Source organism: Rhagoletis zephyria, unplaced genomic scaffold, assembly GCF_001687245.7.
Source record: "Rhagoletis zephyria isolate East Lansing unplaced genomic scaffold, Rhagoletis_zephyria_1.1 Rzeph_scaffold_00335, whole genome shotgun sequence".
Taxonomy (NCBI): domain Eukaryota; kingdom Metazoa; phylum Arthropoda; class Insecta; order Diptera; family Tephritidae; genus Rhagoletis; species Rhagoletis zephyria.
Window position 1 is genome coordinate 95916 of NW_016157419.1, and position 24091 is coordinate 120006.

The 24091-nt window shown below is 36.5% G+C and overlaps 1 protein-coding gene across 4 annotated transcripts in view; it reads left to right on the forward strand.

The window, feature by feature from the left end:
• PlexA (plexin A) overlaps positions 1-24091 on the forward strand; it is a 158739-nt gene that overhangs the window by 84532 nt on the left and 50116 nt on the right. For 3 of the 4 annotated variants that reach the window (XM_017610724.1, XM_017610725.1, XM_017610723.1), the window contains exons 3-4: positions 18350-20686; positions 20747-20942. In XM_017610724.1, the coding sequence (XP_017466213.1) occupies positions 18350-20686; positions 20747-20942 (2533 nt within the window). Of the gene's footprint in view, positions 1-18349; positions 20687-20746; positions 20943-21002; positions 21097-24091 lie in introns of those variants that run through there. The other variant, XM_017610726.1, reaches the window with a different exon arrangement.

Genomic DNA, 24091 nt, shown 5'->3' on the forward strand with positions numbered 1-24091 from the left:
GCTGCGACTTATCGTTGATTTTTAATATATATATATTTTTTTTTGATGAAGGTGTTGCTCATTTTCTTCGTTAAAAAAAAAATCGCGTTTAGATAATATGACATTGACGGCAAATTCCAGCTGCTTTAAACTTGCACTTTATTATACTAAAATTGAAATAGAAATCTCGAAATGTTTACGAAAGTTTGTCGATTTTTTTAATGTTCTTCAAAGATTTAAACCTTTTTTGATACAGTTTTTGTTAAGGACTTAACTATATCTTTATAAACAAGTAATTAGAATTAAAAAAAAAATAATAAAATAAATAGTCAACTCTAGTCAATATATGAGTGTCGTGAAGTTATGATATTTAAGAACATAAAAAGTTAACGATGACACTGTTTCTAACTATATGAAGCTGATTTCGACATTGTGTTTTGATAAGATTTAGTATCGAAAATATTCTTTCAAAACTTGCCTAGGAATGTGAGGTTGATAGCACACCTTTTGCTACGTTATAATGGTTATTACAAAACCTTTTTTCAAAACTTACAAAGGCAAAAACGAGAAGGCGAAGACAAAAAGATAAAACGAATTCCCGCAGTGAATTTTCAGAGCTACGTATATATTTATAGTATTCATCACAAAATTGTACTAAAATGTACTGCGTAATACTGATGGAGAACAAAGCAGAACACAAATAATATTAAACTCATTGAAATTATTTTCAGCCTCTCACTCGACCAAATGAGTAAAATCCAGCTGGGTAGACTATACTCGATAGAGACAAAAATTGCCGCCACAAATAAGAGTTAGTATGTATATTTTGAGTGTGTTCTTGTTTTGGTGAAAATTACTCTTAGTCATTTTTTGAATTAGTGTAAGTGCTAATTTGCACTAATTTTTATGGATCATTGTTCACTGTATACTGTGACGAATACTGCGGCAACGCAAGGCGAACAACGAGAAATAGGCAGAATGTTCGAGGAATGACGTAGAATGTTCCACAAAGAGAAACGTCAAGTTGGATGAACACTGCGAACAGCGAGAGAAAGAGAATGAACGATAAACTTCAGAACGTTCCAGAGTTGCCATAAGTACGAGCGCACGTATATAAGGGCGCCGCCACAGCGAAGTGAGTTAGTTACAAGTCAGCAAGCTACGAGTAAAAGGAGCAGAGAAGAGAGCTGTGAACAAGCAAGTTACAAGTTTAATTGTGTTAACAAGTTCAGTAAAGCGTTGTTATTGCTCAACAAGTATTGTAAAGTGTTTTTACTGTATTAGCAAGTATTGTAAATTGTTTGTTGTACAATAAAGTTAATTGTACTACAATTTGGTTATCGTTAGCATTTATTTAACAATCCAGCGATACGAGCCGAAAGATATTTGGGAAATCCCTCAAGGTTTCGAGGATAATCGTAACAATACTAATTTGATTAGTACTCAAAGCAGGTCTCTGTTTCATAGCCCTTTGACAACTGTGTCACTTTTATAGATTTTGTTGTAAGAGGATATCACCCTGTTTCTTTTTAGCTTAAAACTTTTAACGTGGGAGTTGACCGAACTCCAGCTTTAAACATGTTTTATTAGTCATAATTATAAAAACCACATTTGGTGTGAACATTCGGGGTAAAGTAAACGGGTGCGGTTTTTGTTATAAAATGTATTTAATCTAACAGAATTTTATATATTATAACTCGATAAGGTTTAAGTCTTGCCATAGCTTGCATTCGCTGAACTGTGGATAATCGTTTTCCAATTCTCTCGCGCGATCTTCTCCTGATAAGTCGTTTTTTTTTCCTAATTGAGGTAAAGAGCCTTATCCTTAAGCTGGTGCGAAATGATGTTTTTTAATTATTACCTTACCCCGTTAGTTTAAGCAGAAGGAAGCTATTCATTGATTTTTGGAGAATAATTATAAGTTTTTGGCATATTTAATTTTAACTTGATTTTTGATCTCGAAAATATCGGATTTTCAAGGAATTTGTTTAACATTTTTTTGGAGCAGCAACTTCCAACGCGAATAAAACTGTGAAATAAAAAGTCAGTACTATGAAATTTAAACTTCATAATTGTAGATTATGGTGATTAAAAAATGGAGCTTTTTTGATTTTAGACTGAGAACGTTCGGATTCTTTAAGATAAGAGAAAAGACAAGTTTCTTCTAAAATTGCAGCTTATTTGAACAAGATTTAGAGGTCGCTCAACGCTGTTGTTTGTTTTCCGGGAACTACAGATTTTAGATGCATCTTTATTAACAAATAGGTATATTTTCATCAAATCTTGTCGGACTTCGTTGAAATTTTGTAGGCAGGTTCCAAAATATTAGCCTATTGGAACTCAGTTTATATAAGTTCGATATATTAGTTTTAAACACATTTATTAATTAATTAGTATCTAAGTTTTGCCTTATAAAAAAATTAATATTTGCATTTTTTTTTTTTTGTTCCTTAGCCACTGAGCGTATGCTTAATACACCTAAGATCACATTGTAATTCATATAATTAGTGGACCTCATCAATTAATATTATTAAACATCGAATAAAAAAAACNTGCATTCGCTGAACTGTGGATAATCGTTTTCCAATTCTCTCGCGCGATCTTCTCCTGATAAGTCGTTTTTTTTTCCTAATTGAGGTAAAGAGCCTTATCCTTAAGCTGGTGCGAAATGATGTTTTTTAATTATTACCTTACCCCGTTAGTTTAAGCAGAAGGAAGCTATTCATTGATTTTTGGAGAATAATTATAAGTTTTTGGCATATTTAATTTTAACTTGATTTTTGATCTCGAAAATATCGGATTTTCAAGGAATTTGTTTAACATTTTTTTGGAGCAGCAACTTCCAACGCGAATAAAACTGTGAAATAAAAAGTCAGTACTATGAAATTTAAACTTCATAATTGTAGATTATGGTGATTAAAAAATGGAGCTTTTTTGATTTTAGACTGAGAACGTTCGGATTCTTTAAGATAAGAGAAAAGACAAGTTTCTTCTAAAATTGCAGCTTATTTGAACAAGATTTAGAGGTCGCTCAACGCTGTTGTTTGTTTTCCGGGAACTACAGATTTTAGATGCATCTTTATTAACAAATAGGTATATTTTCATCAAATCTTGTCGGACTTCGTTGAAATTTTGTAGGCAGGTTCCAAAATATTAGCCTATTGGAACTCAGTTTATATAAGTTCGATATATTAGTTTTAAACACATTTATTAATTAATTAGTATCTAAGTTTTGCCTTATAAAAAAATTAATATTTGCATTTTTTTTTTTTTGTTCCTTAGCCACTGAGCGTATGCTTAATACACCTAAGATCACATTGTAATTCATATAATTAGTGGACCTCATCAATTAATATTATTAAACATCGAATAAAAAAAACCACCAGATAAATATCACTCATATGCCATGCTGAATCCAAGTATTTTCCTAGTCATTGTAAATATTTATAGTATAATAATAATATTTTAGCGCCAAGTGTTTGGCCACGGNTCACCCTGTTTCTTTTTAGCTTAAAACTTTTAACGTGGGAGTTGACCGAACTCCAGCTTTAAACATGTTTTATTAGTCATAATTATAAAAACCACATTTGGTGTGAACATTCGGGGTAAAGTAAACGGGTGCGGTTTTTGTTATAAAATGTATTTAATCTAACAGAATTTTATATATTATAACTCGATAAGGTTTAAGTCTTGCCATAGCTTGCATTCGCTGAACTGTGGATAATCGTTTTCCAATTCTCTCGCGCGATCTTCTCCTGATAAGTCGTTTTTTTTTCCTAATTGAGGTAAAGAGCCTTATCCTTAAGCTGGTGCGAAATGATGTTTTTTAATTATTACCTTACCCCGTTAGTTTAAGCAGAAGGAAGCTATTCATTGATTTTTGGAGAATAATTATAAGTTTTTGGCATATTTAATTTTAACTTGATTTTTGATCTCGAAAATATCGGATTTTCAAGGAATTTGTTTAACATTTTTTTGGAGCAGCAACTTCCAACGCGAATAAAACTGTGAAATAAAAAGTCAGTACTATGAAATTTAAACTTCATAATTGTAGATTATGGTGATTAAAAAATGGAGCTTTTTTGATTTTAGACTGAGAACGTTCGGATTCTTTAAGATAAGAGAAAAGACAAGTTTCTTCTAAAATTGCAGCTTATTTGAACAAGATTTAGAGGTCGCTCAACGCTGTTGTTTGTTTTCCGGGAACTACAGATTTTAGATGCATCTTTATTAACAAATAGGTATATTTTCATCAAATCTTGTCGGACTTCGTTGAAATTTTGTAGGCAGGTTCCAAAATATTAGCCTATTGGAACTCAGTTTATATAAGTTCGATATATTAGTTTTAAACACATTTATTAATTAATTAGTATCTAAGTTTTGCCTTATAAAAAAATTAATATTTGCATTTTTTTTTTTTTGTTCCTTAGCCACTGAGCGTATGCTTAATACACCTAAGATCACATTGTAATTCATATAATTAGTGGACCTCATCAATTAATATTATTAAACATCGAATAAAAAAAACCACCAGATAAATATCACTCATATGCCATGCTGAATCCAAGTATTTTCCTAGTCATTGTAAATATTTATAGTATAATAATAATATTTTAGCGCCAAGTGTTTGGCCACGGTTCTCCTCCAATTTGTGGTGCGTGTCTTGATGTTGTCACAAAAAGGCGGGGAGAAGCAGCAGTGTTGAGCGTTAATCAATTACTTTTTCAATCATTTTGTTAATTTATTAATAAAGTAATTGCAGTTAAATTAATTGCAATTAAAATTTTAATTGCGCATTGCAAATAAATTAATTGCCATTAAACATTTAGTTGGGGTATTGCACACGGCAAATAATTTAATTGCAAATAAAAACAATTAGCCTACTTATACTGGATTTCCACTAGGCATTAAATGGCAAATGACAAAGTTGTGCGTTAAAACATTATCGTGCTTTTATGTGAAAAAATAGTCATTAAGTTCATTTCCACGTGACATTTTTTTAAACATCATGAATTTTTTGCCATTTCAAAGCCTAGTGGAAACTCGGCATTATAAATGAAAAGAAAAATACGGTACAGGCCTGGGTTGTCACATTCCTGGCCTATGTAGTAGGCATTTATAATCGTCGATTTTGAATAAAATTTGCAAACCAATTACAAAATTTTTAATTCTTAACTGAAGAATATCGCCGTTATTCTCCACAACAATTACAAATAATTAATTGTTAATTGCTATTCTCCATAATTACAGTTAACCAATTGTTAGTAGTGATAGAAATTAACAATTAATAAATTAATTGTCCTTGCAATTCAAATTTGCCCAACACTGCACGGAGGACCAACCGCTGTTAAGAAAGATCTTGTTTTTAAAAGTTTCCTTTAAGGTTGCTTGGACCAGGGATCGAGCCCAGGCATTATGGAGAGGTAGTACATACCTCAAACCACTCTACTACAGCGGCCGCACAAGTAAATATTAATAACAGCTGAAATAAATAACTTGTTTTTTCGTAGATATTTTGAAAAATGTATGTGCTAAGTTCTGAAAATATTTACTTAGCAATAAATGTTCTATCATACCAAAACAAGATAATTGAAAAATTAATTGATTAAAGCCCAACACTGCCTCCGTGTGTATTTCTGCATTGAAAAAGCCTCTCACAAAATCCATTTACTGTTCGGAGGCGGCGTAAAACTGTAGGTCCCCCGACTTTTTGTGACAACATCAAGACACACACCACAAATTGGAGGAGAAGCTTTGCCAAACACTTAGCAAAGGTGTAAGCACCAAAATATTATTATTATACTATAAATATTTGCAATGACTAGAAAAATAAGTGGATTCAGCATGGCATATGAGTGATATTTTTCTGATGATTTTTTATACCCGAGCGTACTTGTGCACAAGGGTATTATAACTTTGTTCACATAACGGTTGTTTGTAACAGGCAAAACGAATCGAGATAGATATAGACAAATGTATACATAAATGATCAGAATGAAAAGAGAAATCGATTAAGCGGTGACTGTCTGTCCGTCCGTCCGTCTGTGCACACGATAACTCGAGTAAAAATTGAGATATCTTAACGAAACTTGGTATGTGCACTTCTTTTGGGCGTAGGACGGATGGTATTGAAAATGCGCAAAATCGGACAATAACCACGCCTACCTCCCATATAACGGTAATTTTCCGAAATACGAAAACTGCGATATTTTAGTAACTACCGAAGATTATTCATTCAAATTTACAATAATTTTTAGACGAAAAATAAGAATATTATGAATTTTTGGAAAATGGGCGTAGCCACGCCCACTTATGGATACATGCGTATATCTTGGCACAGTTGTTCGTCTTGCTACAGCATACCAAACGGCCGAAAATTTTTGAAATCGGACAATAACCACGCCTAACTCCCATATAACGGTAATTTGGAGAAACACGAATTCTTCGATAAATCAATTAATATTAAAGCTAATGTACTCAAAATTGATGCTTGCAACAATTCTTTACCAAGAAATACGTTTATGATAACATTTTGGAAAATGGGCGTGGCACCGCCCACTTATGATCACATATATGTATCTCGGTAACCGTTCTACCAATTTGTACCAAACTCGGTATGATTATTGTGCTTGCCACATAGAAGCAAAACATTGAAAATTATTGGAATCAGATTCAAATTACGACCACTTTTCATATAACGGCAAATTTCAGAAATGCTTGAAACTTCAATATTTCGAAATTTAAGGACGCTAATTTACTCAAAATTTATACACACCGGCTTACCATGTAGCGGTACCTGCGCCGGGTATTTAATGTTCGGCTCCGCCCGAACTTAGACTTTCTTACTTGTTTTATTTGATATTTAATAATATTAATTGATGAGGTCCACTAATTGTATGAATTACAATGTGATCTTAGGTGTATTAAGTATACGATCAGTGGCTAAGGAACAACAAAAAAAATAATGCAAATATTAATTTTTTATTAGGCAAAACTTAGTTACTAACTAATTAATAAATGTGTTTAAAACTAATATATCGAACTTATATAAACTGAGTTCCTATAAGCTAATATTTTGAAATCTACCTACGAAATTTCAACGAAGTCCGATAAGATTTGATGAAAATATACCTATTTGTTAATAAAGATGCATCTAAAATCTGTGGTTTCCGGAAAACAAACAACAGCGTTGAACGACCTCTAAATCTTGTTCAAAAAAGCTGAAATTTTAGAAGGAACTTGTCTTCCCTCTTATCTTCAAGAATCCGAACGTTCTCAGTCGAAAATCAAAAAAGCTCCATTTTTGAATCACCCTATTGTAGATCTTTTGTCTAACGATCTGCATTGCAATCTTTAAATACATTCCAATAATTGCTGTACAGAAATTGCTAGAACGCGTACAGATTTTGAGTGAACAATGCTTAAGTAGTAGGGAAAATTCGTTTGTGCATGAGTTGGCGAATAAAGTATTTTCGTCTGCATAATTTTAGCAACAACAAAACCATGCAAGAGGACGAATGTAAGAGCGCTTTGATATTGAGCACCGATAGAAAATATGTAAGAGAAAAACTTTTTTTTTTTGTAATTATAATAGATATTACATAACAAAAAAGAACCGAATGCACATTGGCCAATTTTTCGAAAAAGCTGGCCAAAGATCGAAGCGTGGTACAATTGTAATCAAACCTTGCGTATTCGTCTTTATTTTGGTTGCTGGTTTTAAATTTTACCATATAATTTCGAAATTCAAAATGGCGGATAATTAATGGCTGCTGTGTACGCTTAAAATAATCAGATTTTTAGCAAGCAGTAGTTAAGTATAAAGGTCATGTTTTCTGCTTTTTTGTTCTGGGTTCAAGCCCAGCTTCCGACCAACATGAAACAATAAGAAACAAACAAGTTTTTGTAATAAAGTCGCCCTTTGGCAGGCAAAGGCAAACCCCCGAGTGTATTCAGCCACGAAGAACAGCTTCTCATAAAAATAAAATCCCCGTTCGGATTCGGCGTAAAACTGTTGGTCCTCCCCTTTGTGCGCCAACATCAAGGCGCACGCCACAAATCGGAAGAGAAGCTCGGACAAACACTAACGAGGTCTTAATGTTTGTTTCTAAAAATCTTGATGTTAAAATTTACACGGGAACTGCGGGATTTTGAATGAATCAATAAACAAGACATTCATATTTGTTGGTACAGGAATATATTTTTAAGATAACAATTTTATACACCGTCAGACTCGCAGTCATCTGAAGTATCCAAGCTCATATCTATATTTTCTGATGGCAATTCCGCATCCGCATTTACAACAGTTGATAATAATTTAAAGGCATCTGACGACAGTTTATGATTTTGTTTTGGTGGGTTTAAACGTAAACTTGAAATGACAGGGTCCGAGGATACAAGCAGCCGATATTTTTTAATATCCTTATTCCTTGACTCTTGGGATTCTATGGAAAGTTTCCCAATTGGCAGGGGTGTCCATGCAGTAATGAGAAGCCCATGGATGAGCACTCTAATATAGTAGTACTTTCTGACATCATTTAAATTGTAANAGAATCGACTTGTTGTCTCATAACGATACGCATTAGAGCCCTCCTAACAATATAAGATGGTTTTGCATACGAATGCACCATTTTTTTTTTGGATTTTTGGCCAGGGGTTTCCAAAAATTGGCCACTGTGGAATGACGCGATCTATAGGTAAAGATTTCGTGGCTTAAGTCTTTTCGTTTGCATAATTTTGGCAACGCAAAACCATGCAAGAGGGCTAATGTATGGAATTAGAATCAAATGAAGTAGATGCGAAAAGTTTTGTTTGCGAATATTAGGATTTTCCAATTAAGAAAAGTAATTATATTAAAAGATGAATTTTGGTTTTCGTAGGTTAAATAAAAATTAATTTTTGTTACATTTAATATATAAATAATGTAATTAGGATAGAGAAGCAATTATTAACAGGAATGACAGATATTTATACAATTGTTAAATTGGAAAAAATTATGAATAACTTTAATTAACGGTGGAAACTTACATTTTTTTCTTGGGGGACGAAATATAGGGAAATGTTGCTTTGCTCCAGTTCCATCGTAACCTAGGGTTACCATTTGAAGTACCATAAGGGGTTCTTTGATGTCCACCATTATTATTATTGATACTGCAATAAGTCCAAAAAGATCGGTTTCCGAAACAGCAACAGTCCGGACTATTAAAAACGAAACTAAATTTTTCAAATTTCATTTAGCTTAGTCATAAACAAAACACAAAATTTAAAGATACAAACGGATTTTGTAAGGATGTTTTGGATGAGACCCAAGCGAGCGTGAGAGAGTGAAAGGGTGAGAGCGCGCGTGAAATATCATTTGCATGAAAAGGCACGTGCATGTAAAGAAAAAAATGTAAACTAATAATTAGAATAAAAATTTACTTACCATTACAGCATCTTTGTAGCTTTCACTAAACACTTTAGAAACTTGGAAATTCGAAAATATTGTAAGTATTTCAAATTTTGAATTAATTAATGAAATTATTACACTATGTGGCACTGAAAACACATCGAACTGTAGGCTAAGTCAAGCGGCGAAAAGCCACGATGCAGAATTAAAAGCGGATTCACCGTTCGTGCCCGGACACTTTTTGTTAGTAATTTCACGCGTTCCTTTCCCACTCGTGTCTTACTAAGAGCGCGACAAAAATGTGCTAAACACTTTTTGGTCGAATCAAATTGTTATTGATTTTCAGTCCGAACGACTTGATGATTCGGGTTGCCGTGTTTTCCTTTCTATGTGTTTTCAGCGAATTGCATTTATTATTTGCCCTCAAAATTCTATGTAGGCAACAATATCTTCAGCTGTTTGCTTCAGAACAAAATAAAATGTGCCGAACTGAACGGTGAACCGTACTTCAACACCCTCTTCGCCAAAAATGTTTTGAGAGCAAATAAAAAGTTGCCCGGACACGAACGGTGGATTCGGTCGGCGCCTTCGACGGACCACTAATCTTCTCTCCGTTAATATGTAAGCAGCTTTCTATGCGCTAACTTCTCTCTCAATTTCGCACCAGGGATGCAAAATCAAATTTTCAAATTTGTATCTATTTGCGGAAAAAGATGTACCCTAAAGTAGAAAATGTACCTAAAAAGTATATACATATGTGTTTTTGTGTGTATAAATTTTTGATAAAAGATGGGAAACCTTTCCTACCTTTCCTTGGACTCACATTAAACCATTTTCGTTTTTCAAAGTGTCCTTGGAAGGATTTTCACAAATGTTTATGCCTCTTCACAAAGTATAGAGGCTATTGAACAAATTGCCCACACAAGGAAACTCCTAAAATAAGAACTCATCCTATCACAATAAGAGATGTTATTTGCCTACGTTCCAAATTTATTTAAAGTGCTTGCACCGAACATACATTCAAATTAAAACGGCTGAAGAGCAGGTTTGTTCTCTTCTTTCTTTACTTCTTTCCAAAGTCTAATGACGTCGTACCCGGTTGCTCTCAGCTCGACTGCCGCAATCTTTTATTACACCATTCTTGGAAAAGTCTGAATACTCAGACTTTTAAAATGGCCGTTAATATGAACTTTTGGGTGAAAACCCGGTTTTTGACAGGCGCAGGTCAGCTTTACTAAAAATGTTTGTAGATATGTAGTATATACATAAGTATTTACATATGTATGTACATCGGCGTAGCCAGAATGAAATTTAGGGGGGCTTGACCCTATTAAGCTGGCATTTCAGGGTACTATTTTATATATATATAAGGAAAATTTGAAAGTTAGGGGGGCTGGAGCATCCCCCTGCCCCTACCTGGCTACGCCCATGTGTATGTATGTAATATAACTACATACATAAATATCATTGATGAAATTTAGAAACCCCCAACTGATATTTTTAAGTTTTAAACTGAGCAAAAAACAAAAACTCCAACTGTGCATAACGGTTTCTTAAAAGTGTTATGCAATAATTGGGTTTTCCGGCAGTTCCGACACTAAAATTTTTTAGGAAGATTTGTTTTAGTATAAGCTACTAAGAAACTGTCAACGATATGTACGTACATATGTACATACATATGCATTAGGAAATTACGCACTTAAATATACATATGTATGTTTATAAGTGTAGATAATAATATTTTACATAAAAATGACTAGATTAAAACTTTTCTAAATCATAAATTTCAAAATTTGGCGATGATTTAAATGGTTATTTTTTAAACTATAAGATTTAAAAATCATTTCGAAACTGGAAAAATGTATCTCTTGATTTCCAAGAACCTCAATAGCTTCTTAAAATGCAAAATGTTACTAAATTCATTATTTGACCAGTTTGAACTGAGTGTATGAAGTTTGTGCGTGTTTCATTAAGTGTAACTTATTGCAATAAAAATAAACAAACTTACAGCCGCACTCAGAAACGTTCATTAAGTCCTCGTTAAGTATTCCTTAATTAATTACCACTAAACCTGTTCGTTAACGATTCTACTCACAGTCAAAATTTAGGGGACCATTAATTAATGAAAACTTCCTATATTTAGAAAAAAAATTATTTTCTATACGAAAAACCCAAAATAGTCCCAAAAATTTCGCCTTCCAACGCGGCACCATGGTGTAATCCAGCCTCCCAGTCAAGTATTTTCGCGAACTACAATGTTGCCTCATTCTCCTCCAATGCTGCCCATCTTCAAATGCTTTAGCACGTAATGTAAGGAAAAGGAAGAGTGCTAAAGAAAATTAGTATGAAACAAGTAAGAAAGTCGAAGTTCGGACGGAGTCGAACATTAAATACCCGGCGCAAATATTAAATATATGTTTTCCACCTTTCCGAAAGCTACCGCTACATGGTAAGCCGGGGTGTGTCAATTTTGAGTAAATTTGCGTCCTTAAATTTGGAAATATTGAAGTTTCAAGCATTTCTGAAATTTACCGTTATATGAAAAGCGGCCGTAATTTTAGTCCGATTTCAATAATTTTCAACGTTTTGCTTCTATGTGGCAAGCACAATAACCATACCGAGTTTGGTACAAATTGGTAGAACAATTACCGAGATACATATAAAAATTTTATCATGAACGTATTTCTTAGTAAAGAATTGTTGCAAGCATCAATTTTGAATAAATTAGCTTTAATATTTACTGATTTATCGAGGATTTCGTATTTCTCTAAATTAACGTTATATGGGATGTGGGCGTGGTTATTGTCCGATTTTAAAAATTTTCGGCCATTTGGTATATTGTACCAAGACCAACAACTGTGCCAAGTTTGGAAGAAATGGTGCAGCGGTTACCAAGGTATACACATGTGGGCGTGGCTACGCCCATTTTCCAAAAAGTTATAATATTCTTATTTTTCGTCTAAAACTTATTGTAAATAGGTATCAATTTTGAGTGAATAATCTTCAGTAGTTACTAAAATTTCGCATTTTTTGGTATTTCTAAAAATTACCGTTATATGCGAGGTAGGCATGGTTATTGTCCGATTTTGCCCATTTTCAATACCATTCGTCCTACGCCCGAAAGAAGTGCACTTACCAAGTTTCGTTAAGATAGCTCAATTTCTACTCGAGTTATCGTGTGGACAGGCGGACGGACGGACAGACAGTCACCGCTTAATCGATTTCTCTTTTCATTCTGAAATACATTTTTCTATATCTATCTCGATTCGTTTTGCCTGCTACAAAGAACCGTTATGTGAACAAAGTTATAATAAATATCCTTGTACACAAGTGCGCTCGGGTATAAAAAAAAACTGTTGAAAAAAGAATTTTACGAGGATTTAAAAAAAAATTGATTTCCGAAAAATTAAATGCTCCGTAAACCATAAAGGGAAAAACAATGAATTCAGAAACCAAGTGGTAGTAGCGAATATAACAAAAACTAATAAATTTGTAAACTGAGTTATTTAATAATTAATAAGTTTAATGTATATACAGGGTGTTCTAGACCACCCAACTACCTTTTCTAAAATGGAGGAAGATTTTTTTTATTGGAAAAGGCAAAAATTTCAAAAAAGTGACTTCCCATCTGTTTAACCCTCTTCCGGTCGAAACCGGATGTCGGTCGTACGACCAAAAGACATGTCGTCGCTTGGCGCGCAATACCTCGCATCCGCCAAACGCAGTGCCACGAATAAGATGGTCCAAAAAATTCACAAAAGAGCGAATAACCTTAAATGGTTCAAACCTTTTAAATTGCTAAATATGAGCTTCTATTATAATTATTCACCATTAAATTTGTGAAGTAGTCAAGCCTTGATACAGGGTAACCAAAATAATTTTTTTCTGCGCCACCTCATACGTGGTATTGAATTTGGCGGATACGAGGTATTGCGCGCCAAGCGACGACATGTCTTTTGGTCGTACTACCCACATCCGCTTTCGACCGGAAGAGGGTTAAACAGATGGGAAGTCCCTGTTTTTTGAATGCGACATACATGTTTTCACTTCACACTCGGAGTTTGCGGAGAAAATTCGTAACTTTTGTTTTGAAACTTTTTGCTCCTAAGGGCCTTTTCAACCTCTAAATGACCTTCGAACTTTCACTCGTCCTGGATTTTTAAAGTGAACGAAAATTCTTTTATTGGAAAACAAAAAGATATGAATTACCGAGACTGGGATGTTCTATATTTTGGTCGTATCACGGTCGAAACCGAAAGTCGGTAATATGACCAAAAGACAGAGCATCCCCGACTTGGTAGTTCATATTTTCCGTTTCCCAATAATAAAAAAAAAAACCGTTTTCCTCCATTTTATAAGGAATAGACGAGTAGTCTAGGACATATAAAAAAGTACCTTTTATTTAATGAAGCGTTTCATGTTTTCCTTTGCAAGAACAACGAATCAATTTTTATTTGAGTTAGATTAACGCTCCAAAATTCAGTTTTTTAAATCAGTGCTTCTTCATTTATATTTTCTATCACAAAATTAAATTAAGTTCATTGCTTTTTTACAAAAAAAGATCTTCTAAGAACACGAACGTCGTGCAGAGAGCCCGGTTCGCCACAGTAAACATCTAAAAACTTTTTGTCTGCATCCACAACAACTTGCAACACCAAACGCAGGCGTTTTTATGGGTGCAGTCTATTGCTCCAATAACGTTGGGAATTTGTCGTTTTTCATAAAATTGGTCCTGTGGCCATAGGATGTATTCATGACTTATGGTTATAAGCAGGGAACTGATTTTTAGGATATAAAAACCTATAAAAAAGGCAAAATAAAATAACGAAATAGGCTACAAAAGGCAAAATAAAATAGCGAAATAGGCAGGTAAAGGCACTACAAATCGCAAAACAGGCAAAAGAAGGCACTAAAAAAGATAAAAACCGAATAATAATAAAAAAAATACATTTATTTTAGAAATGTTTTATTTTACAAGTAAAAAGAGAAAAACTTAAATATTTGACTATTTTCTCCTTTCGTGTTTTTAACTTACAAAACTTTAATCTCCATAGTTGTGGTAACATTGAACCACAAGATGCATTTTGAAGTTTTCTGGCAGCATTTTCATTCGATTTTCGCGAAGATAAACCTTGAAATTACTAAACGCGCGTTCTCCGTGAGTTGATGAGACAACTGGCGCTCAATTTAAATATGGAACGTTTAAAACCTTCATATTATCAGGAATAAGGGCTGTCTCCTTGCCCCTTACTACTAAAAGCCAGCATGCACCTCAAGAAAACAGACAAGAAACAAATTGCCATTATTTCGTGTGTGTGTCCAAGGAATTTTGACATATGATACTTCACATCCTGTTGCCTTGTGCTCTTTTTTCTCAAAACGACTTTAGAAAACCGTACTAGAAAGCGCAGCAAATTTCTTAAGAACTGCGTACTGCCTTAAGGAAATTTGACACAAGCAAATTTCTTAGCCATTTCTTGTACGTCATTTTATATGGAGTTTTTGTTTTTCTTGAGAGCTGCATACTGGCCTTTAAGGTAGAAAAGGCAAATATCTTAAAAAAGGCAGAAAAGGCAGCATAAAATGTTTATATGAGACATTCTTTTTCATATAGGACACCAAATTTGGTGACACACTTTCGATTGGCTTCAAATTTTTTTATGGGTTCTATACATGAAATAAGCGTGTCGAGGAATATTTTTTTCTTTTTCTTGTTTCTTCGGAGATATGTTCTGTCAAAGTTTGCATTTTTTCGTGATTCTGACTAATCATGTAGTACTTCAAATCGTTATATTTCGGGTTCTGGGCATCGTAGGGACTTAACGTCGTTTTAAGGTTAAAAAAAACGGACTTAACATTTCTATATATAAGGTGGTCAAGATTGTCCCAAAGCTAGCTTAGCTACTAACAGTTGAACTTTTTGAAAATGAATTGCATAGTGAAGGCCAGTAAATTAGGGATTTAAAATTATACTATCGTATTCCTTGTTTAATCCCTATAAAAAACATGTTTCAAATAAATTGGGCGTTTTTTTAAAACTATTTTTTAAATAATTTTTTAAGACGAGGTGCCTTTTTTTGTGAGAATCAAGATTTTTTTAAATTGGTTTTCGAAAACTTCTGAGATATATTTAGTAAGGTGTTAAACATCGGATTTTTGCAAGAATTTAAATTTTATTGCAGGTATAATATTTGTACGGCAAGATTTTTCTGCAAGGCGACAAACCCCTAGAAATGGGCGTGGCAATTGCAGGACTGAAATTAGCAAAACGCAGATTTTATTGCGGATTTCGACAGAATATCGTTTTGTTAACATCATTTGTTCCACAACTTCGGAATCCGCAATAAAATTTTACTTTTTGCAAAAGCCCGATGTTTAACACCTAACTAAATATATCTCAACATAATTTTTCGAAAAGAGATTCCAAAAAATTTTCGATTCTCACAAAATAAACCATCTCATCATAAAGAAAAGTATTTTAAAAATAGTTCTCCAAAAACGCCCATTTTTTTTAATTGGCGCAGCGTAAATTTGTGTATCCCAATGTATTTATGAAAGGCTGTTAGTTGTTAGTTCCATTTTACTAATGCTCTAAGGCGAAAAGCTTCCAATGTTACCGGATTCATCGGGCAGTTAAATAAAGATAATCATAATATTGTTATTGAGCTTTGTACCACAATTATTTTATTAGGGAAAATGGAACAAAGTCTAGTCCAATTTCAATAATTTTCAACGGTTTGCTTTTATGTGGCAAGCACAATAACCATACCGAGTTTGGTACAAATTGTTAAAACGGTTAACGATATACATATATGTGATCATAAGTGGGCGGTGCCATGCCCATTTTCCAAAATTTTATCATAAACGTATTTCTTGGTAAAGAATTGTTGCAATCATCAATTTTGAATAAATTAGCTTTAATATTTACTGATTTATCGAGGATTTCGTATTTCTCGAAATTACCGTTATATGGGATGTGGGCGTGGTTATTGTCCGATTTTAAAAATTTTCGGCCATTTGGTATGTTGTACCAGGGTCAACAACTGTGCCAAGTTTGGAAGAAATTGGTGCAGCGGTTACCAAAATATACACATGTGGGCGTGGCTACGCCCATTTTTCAAAATTTTTAATATTCTTATTTCTCGTCTAAAAGTTATTCTAAATGTCAATTTTGAGTGAATTATCTTCAGTAGTTACTAAAATATTGCAGTTTTCGTATTTCTGAAAATTACCGTTATATGGGAGGTAGGCGTGGTTATTGTCCGATTTCGCCCATTTTCAATACCATCCGTCCTACGCCCAAAAGAAGTGCATGTACGAAGTTTCGTTAAGATATCTAAATTTTTACTCGAGTTATCGTGTACACAGACGGACGGACGGACAGACAGTCACCGCTTAATCGATTTTTCTTTTCATTCTGATCATTTATGTATACATTTGTCTATATCTATCTCGATTCGTTTTGCCTGTTACAAACAACCGTTATGTGAACAAAGTTATTATACCCTTGTGCACAAGTGCGCTCGGTTATAAAAATGGAGAAGTTATAGCAGCTATTTCGGAGATCACCACATCTCCTCCTAATCAAGCTAAAAAAATATTTATCAAGTTCTTGGCTTTACCGCTGCTAAAACCTGCCGACATAAAGCAGGTTTTGGAAACTGTAGAAGCCGAAGCTTTTAGTCCACAATTCATAAAACAAGATATGAATGAAAGCAATTTTAAGACTTGCGTCATATATTTCAAACGTCAGTGGATGAATAAGATAAGCTAAAATTACTCTTAAATGATTCCTTTCAAAAGTGAAAATGAAATATTTGATTTAAGGAGGATCCTGAAAATTTTTCTATGTACAAAAAGCACATTACGACTAGCAGCTCTGCGGATGCTTTCCACAGCCAGCTAAGAATGAAACTGCCGAAACAACGAAACTTCTGTAGATTTCTAAACGTTCTTAGCGATGTAGATGCGGCAAAATCAATAGATTTCTTCAAATCAATCACAGGATTTATGCAAAGGGAAACATAAGTGGTTCAAATATCGTACCCATTTTATTCGTGAACTCATCTGCCAATTAAAACAAAAAAAAAATAACGTTTGCAGATATTCTCAACCAGCTTTCTATAAAAGAAAGCCGTATGTTTGCAGAAAGCTTTGTAAACGAGTTACAAATCACCGATGACGCCACTGAAGATGATATACATATACGAAGAGATGGTGCACACTGAACAAAGAGATCTCATATGTGTCATTTGCTGTAAAAAGACCAAATTTTTTGTTTTATTTCATGTAAGCATTGTAAATGTTGTTGCGATTGTTTCACCCGAGTAAAAGAGCGGAGTTTGCAGTCTGGAGTTAAAATATTATGCCCAAATTTGCCGTGCGATTCAAGATTCAATGATGATCTATACGTAAAGTGTTGTTGTAATTCTAATTAATAAATTTTGTTCCATTCTGAATAAGGTTTTTTGTTCGATTTTGTTAACGTGAAATATGTGTGTGTACAGGCTCTCAACAGTTGCCGATACTGAATTAAATTGAAGCAAAAGTGAAAAATATTTGAAAGTGATACTGTATTATTTAAATTGATACCCGTCGCCCCCCAACCCTTCTCCGCAAAAATTGGTTTTATGTTTTCCAACCAAATTTTAAAAAGCACAATAAAACCATAATGGCCTTATTTCCATTTCTAGTTGGAAATAACCCCGTATCAAAATTCGGTTTTATTTCCAAAACAAAATGGAAATAAAGCTATTATGGCCTTATTGCGCATGGTGTTATTGCACCCCACCCTCTTGCACATCCCATATATTTATAGGCACTCCGTATGTACTTTTAATAGTAAAGTAATTTTCGATATTTCACCTTCAGCATATACTCTTTAGTTCAACAGAAAAAAAAACTCGAAGATACATAAATGATACAAGTTTTAATATCATGCTAACTAGTCATTTTCTTATTAATGTATTTTTCCTCCAACAGTTGTTATATATAGATGTCGTGATATGGCCGATAGCTGTGGTATGTGCTTGGCTTTGGCTGAAAAATATAATTGCGGCTGGTGTTCATCTACAAATACGTGCGAAGTAGAAGAACAGTGTAACAAAAATAACGAAGGTAAAACCGATTGGTTGAATCGCATGGAAACTTGCCCAAATCCCGAAATACACTCATTTTATCCAAAGACGGGCCCGTGGGAGGGAGGCACGAATATTACTATACGCGGCATCAATTTAGGCAAAAACTTCACCGATATATATTCAGGTGTACGTATAGCCGGTATTAGTTGTATGCCTTTCCAGCAGTACTATATTGATACAAAGGAGATTGTGTGTAACGTGGATAGCCCGGGCGTTCAATTATATAGAAATGGTCGTATAGTTGTCCAAATCGGCGATTATAGAGGCGAATCTAAGGAAGATTACGAGTTTGTGGACCCGAAAATAACTAATTTCTCACCTCAGTACGGCCCTGTTTCGGGGGGTACGCATGTCCGCATAATCGGAAAATATCTGAATGCAGGATCACGAATCCAATCATTCATAAATGAGCATTTGCCGTGCGAGATAATGAGCGTAGATGTTACACAGGCTATATGTCGCACTGCGCCTTCACCAGGCATCATTGAAGGCAGACTTAAGATGTTATTCGACAACGGACAACGCGAGTTCAATGAATACAATTTTAAATATGTTCTAGATCCCACCATTGAACAAGTATCATCGGGTCCAAGTGGCCAGCTCAAAGTGCCACGAGGAATACCGGCCGGTGGTATTGAAATCGCAGTGGCTGGAACACAGTTTAATTTTATTCAAAGTCCAAGAATGTATGTTTACTACAAAAATAAGGTATTTTATAGTCAATGCAAGGTTGAATCAGCGACAGAAATGATATGTTTCTCACCTGTAATTGCAACTGATAACGATGTACTTGATGCAGAAAAACCGGAATTGCTTGAGTATGGATTCCTCATGGATAACGTGTTGCGAGTTCAAAATCTTTCTAGTAAACATAAAAATCATTTTGAGCTTTATCCAAACCCGTTGTATTATAATTTCGAAGAGCATATCAAATATTATAAAAGCGAATATTTAACAATAAATGGCCGCAATTTGGATCGTGCATGTAAGGAAACTGATGTTGTGGTACGAATAGGCAAAGGTATTTGCAATATAACTTCACTATCTCGCCAACAATTAACCTGCCGTCCACCACCGGAATCGGCTACTGAGTCTAGCAACGAACCGGGTCCAGAAGTTATTGTTCGCATTGGGCAATCGTTGGAGTATCGCATTGGTGTTTTGAGCTATGCATCGCCCAATTTAATGCACGATTTAAGCAAAAATGTACTGCTAGTGATTGGAAGCGGTACCGTCGTCATACTAATAATTTTTGTCGCTCTTCTTGTTGCCTATAAGAAGAAAACATCCGAATCAAACCGAGTTTTGCGGAATATGCAAGAGCAAATGGATATATTAGAACTTAGAGTAGCTGCTGAATGCAAAGAGGCCTTTGCCGAACTTCAAACAGAAATGACCGATTTAACAGGTGATCTTACATCTGGTGGCATACCATTTTTGGATTACCGTACATATGCAATGAAAATTCTTTTTCCAAATCACGAGGATCATATTGTATTACAATGGGAACGACCTGAATTATTACGTAAAGAAAAGGGCCTACGTCTTTTTGGGCAACTCATCATGAATAAAACATTTTTACTACTTTTTATTCGTACACTAGAATCGAATCGGTACTTTTCTATGCGTGAGCGTGTCAATGTAGCTTCACTAATTATGGTTACACTTCAGTCGAAATTAGAATATTGTACTGATATTCTGAAGACATTGCTTGGTGATTTAATTGAAAAGTGTATAGAGGGTAAAAGTCATCCTAAGCTATTATTGCGTCGTACGGAAAGTGTGGCAGAAAAAATGCTCAGTGCGTGGTTTACATTCCTGTTATATAAGTTTTTAAAGGAATGTGCCGGAGAGCCTTTGTATATGCTGTTTCGGGCAGTAAAAGGCCAAGTAGACAAAGGACCTGTCGATGCATGCACACATGAAGCGCGTTATTCACTTAGTGAAGAAAAACTTATAAGACAACTTATCGATTTTCGCCCAATGACGGTGTATGCAAGCATCATTCAACAGCCAATATTTTGCAATAGTATAGATATGATGCCAACTCATACCGAAAATGTTCCAGTAAAAGTGCTCGATTGCGATACAATTGGACAGGTTAAAGAGAAATGTTTGGATACGATATATCGTAATATTCCCTGGAGTCAGCGGCCGCGTAAAGATGATCTTGATTTGGGTAATAACATTGTTACTCAGAAATATTTCTTGTTTTGAAGTTTTGTTTTTAACTCTTTAGAATGGCGCACTGGAGCTAGTGGTCGCGTTATTCTATATGATGAAGATACAACATCAAAAACGGAGAGTGAATGGAAGAAACTCAACACACTACAACACTATAATGTTCCTGACGGCGCTGGCCTGAGTTTAGTTCCCAAGCAAAGTTCTAATTATAACTTTTCAATCCTGTCTGACAAAAATGAGAAATGTCACAAGTAAGTAAGAATATTTTATCGTTGCGGATGATAACTCTAACCACTTTAATTTTATTCAAGTTCGCTTTAGAAATTTAAGAAAAAAATCCGACGATGCCATGTTAAGGATCCAAAGGTTACAAACCGATTATCTTTTTTAAACCATTGAATAAAACGCGGCAGTTTTTGATTGCTTTCTTTTCACTAATACATAATTTATAGCAGCACTTTAACTACTTTATTAAAAATTGCTAAACGTCTAAAACCATCAACGGAACAGGAACCAGCGTCCAAAAACGGCAATTCTGATCGCACGATTACTCGTTTCGGATGTAATGAAGCAAAATTATTGATGTTTCCTAATCCAGTTTAAATTAACGCAGCGCACTCGAGGGCCTTCACCTCAACGTGTTACTAAGAATCGAGTTATATCGACCTTGAATAACGTGATTCGAACCCTTTGTTTTCAATTAGTTTGAAAATTGTGTAAACTTCGCTAGGTTTAAACATGCAGAACTTTCCAATTCTCAATTAACTGGATAAACTAAACAGATTGCTGGATGTTGTTGTTTTTGTAGCGGCTACTAAGCCCCGCTCGGGTCAGTTCATCCGTCAACGTTGTCGTCCGTTTCAGCTAGAGGGAAGCCCAGGAAGTGTGCGACTTCAACAGGGTCTGTCCATAGGGACAGGGGCGTCAGTTGGGTGGGGTTCTTAGGGCATGTGAAGAGGTGCCGAGAGTCATGTGGCGACTCTCCACATGCCGGGCATTGGTTGGGCACATCCTCATTAATTCTGCTCAGGTATGAGTTTAGCCTGCTGCAATAGCCAGAGCGAAGTTGGGCTGTTGTGGTGCGGGACTCCCGAGGCAGACAAAGTTCTGTCCCGTCCACGTCCGGTGGTTGTATGCCTAGAACGGCATTCACAGGGCGGGAGTCTACATAACTCTAGACTGATTCCCTGTGAATGCCGTTCAGGACCTGTCGGTAGGCTGACGGGTCCAGAGGCTGTAGAGATGTCTGTGGCTCCCCACAACGAACTGCTTGCAGAGCATTATGTTATGCTCCTTGACTGGGAGCATCTGGACCTCGTCGTGTAGGTGGTGTTGGGACGTCATCAGGAGGCATCCGGTCGCTGTTCGTAGTGCCGTGTTTTGGCAGGTCTGTAGCTTCAACCACTGCGTCTTGCTAGTCCCAGGCGACCACACGGGCGCTTCATAGTTAGAACCGGCCGGCCAATTGCCTTTTATGTTGCCAACAACGTTTCTTGATGTTTACCCCAAGTGCTGCCGGCCAGCGACTTGAGGACATTGTTGCGGCTCTGTACTTTGTTGACAATTGCGGTTGTATGCGCCAAGAAGGAGAGCAGACTGCCGAAGGTAGCTCCGAGGATTTTCGGGTTATTCACCGTCGGTATTGTTACGCCATCAACATGAATACACTGTTGCAGTCTGACCTGTTGTTGTTGTTGTTGTAGCGGCTACAACAACCCCGCCCAGATCGGTTGATACCTCAGTCGTTGTCGTCAAGTTCCACTAACGGCAGCCCTAGGAAGCGTGCAGCCTCCACCGGGTCGGTCCACAGGGAAAAAGGGGTTAGGNGTGGTGCGGGACTCCCGAGGCAGACAAAGTTCTGTCCCGTCCACGTCCGGTGGTTGTATGCCTAGAACGGCATTCACAGGGCGGGAGTCTACATAACTCTAGACTGATTCCCTGTGAATGCCGTTCAGGACCTGTCGGTAGGCTGACGGGTCCAGAGGCTGTAGAGATGTCTGTGGCTCCCCACAACGAACTGCTTGCAGAGCATTATGTTATGCTCCTTGACTGGGAGCATCTGGACCTCGTCGTGTAGGTGGTGTTGGGACGTCATCAGGAGGCATCCGGTCGCTGTTCGTAGTGCCGTGTTTTGGCAGGTCTGTAGCTTCAACCACTGCGTCTTGCTAGTCCCAGGCGACCACACGGGCGCTTCATAGTTAGAACCGGCCGGCCAATTGCCTTTTATGTTGCCAACAACGTTTCTTGATGTTTACCCCAAGTGCTGCCGGCCAGCGACTTGAGGACATTGTTGCGGCTCTGTACTTTGTTGACAATTGCGGTTGTATGCGCCAAGAAGGAGAGCAGACTGCCGAAGGTAGCTCCGAGGATTTTCGGGTTATTCACCGTCGGTATTGTTACGCCATCAACATGAATACACTGTTGCAGTCTGACCTGTTGTTGTTGTTGTTGTAGCGGCTACAACAACCCCGCCCAGATCGGTTGATACCTCAGTCGTTGTCGTCAAGTTCCACTAACGGCAGCCCTAGGAAGCGTGCAGCCTCCACCGGGTCGGTCCACAGGGAAAAAGGGGTTAGGCTTGTCGGGTTTTCCGGGCATGCGAAGAGATGTTTCGAGTCGTGTGGGGTCTCTTCGCATGCCGGCACATCCGCATTCAGTCTACTCAGGTAACCTGCTGCAGTAGCCAGAGCGGAGTTGGGCTATTGTTGTTCTTGTCTCCCGAGGCAGATGAAGCTCCGTCTCGTCTATGTCCGGTGGTGGTGTGCCTAGAACGGCATTCACAGGTCTAGAGTCTACATAACTCGAGACTGATTCCCTGTGATTGCCGTTCAGGCCCAGTCGGTAACCTGACGGGTCCAGAGGCTGCTTGATGAACCTCTGGACTTCGTCCGTAAGTTCGTATAGATGCCTCCTGACGTGCCTAGGCGAGGGCTCCTCTGCAAGCAGCTGTCTGTTCGGGTGATGTTCTGGCGACATCAGGAGGCATCCAGTCGCTGTCCTGAGTGCGGTTTTCTATACTGTGTGTAGCTTCGTCCACTGCGTCCTACTAGGCCCCGGCGACCACACTGGTGCTGCGTAATTTAACAACCGGCCGGCCTATTGCCTTCTATGCTGCCAGCAACGTTTCTTTGTCTTTGCCCCAAGTGCTGCCGGCTAGCGACTTGAGGACCTTGTTGCGGCTCTGTACTTTATTGACAATAGCGGTTGCGTGCGCAGAGGAGGAGAGCAGGCTGTCGAATGTTACTTCGAGTATTTTGGGATTATTCACCGTCGGAATTGGTGTACCGTCGACGTCAATTCCCAGCGGTAGCCTGACCTCCTTCGTCCAGGTTGTGAACAAGGTCGCAGAGAATTTCGTAGGGGAGAGGGCTAGACACTTTGCAGTGAAGAAGCGAGAAAG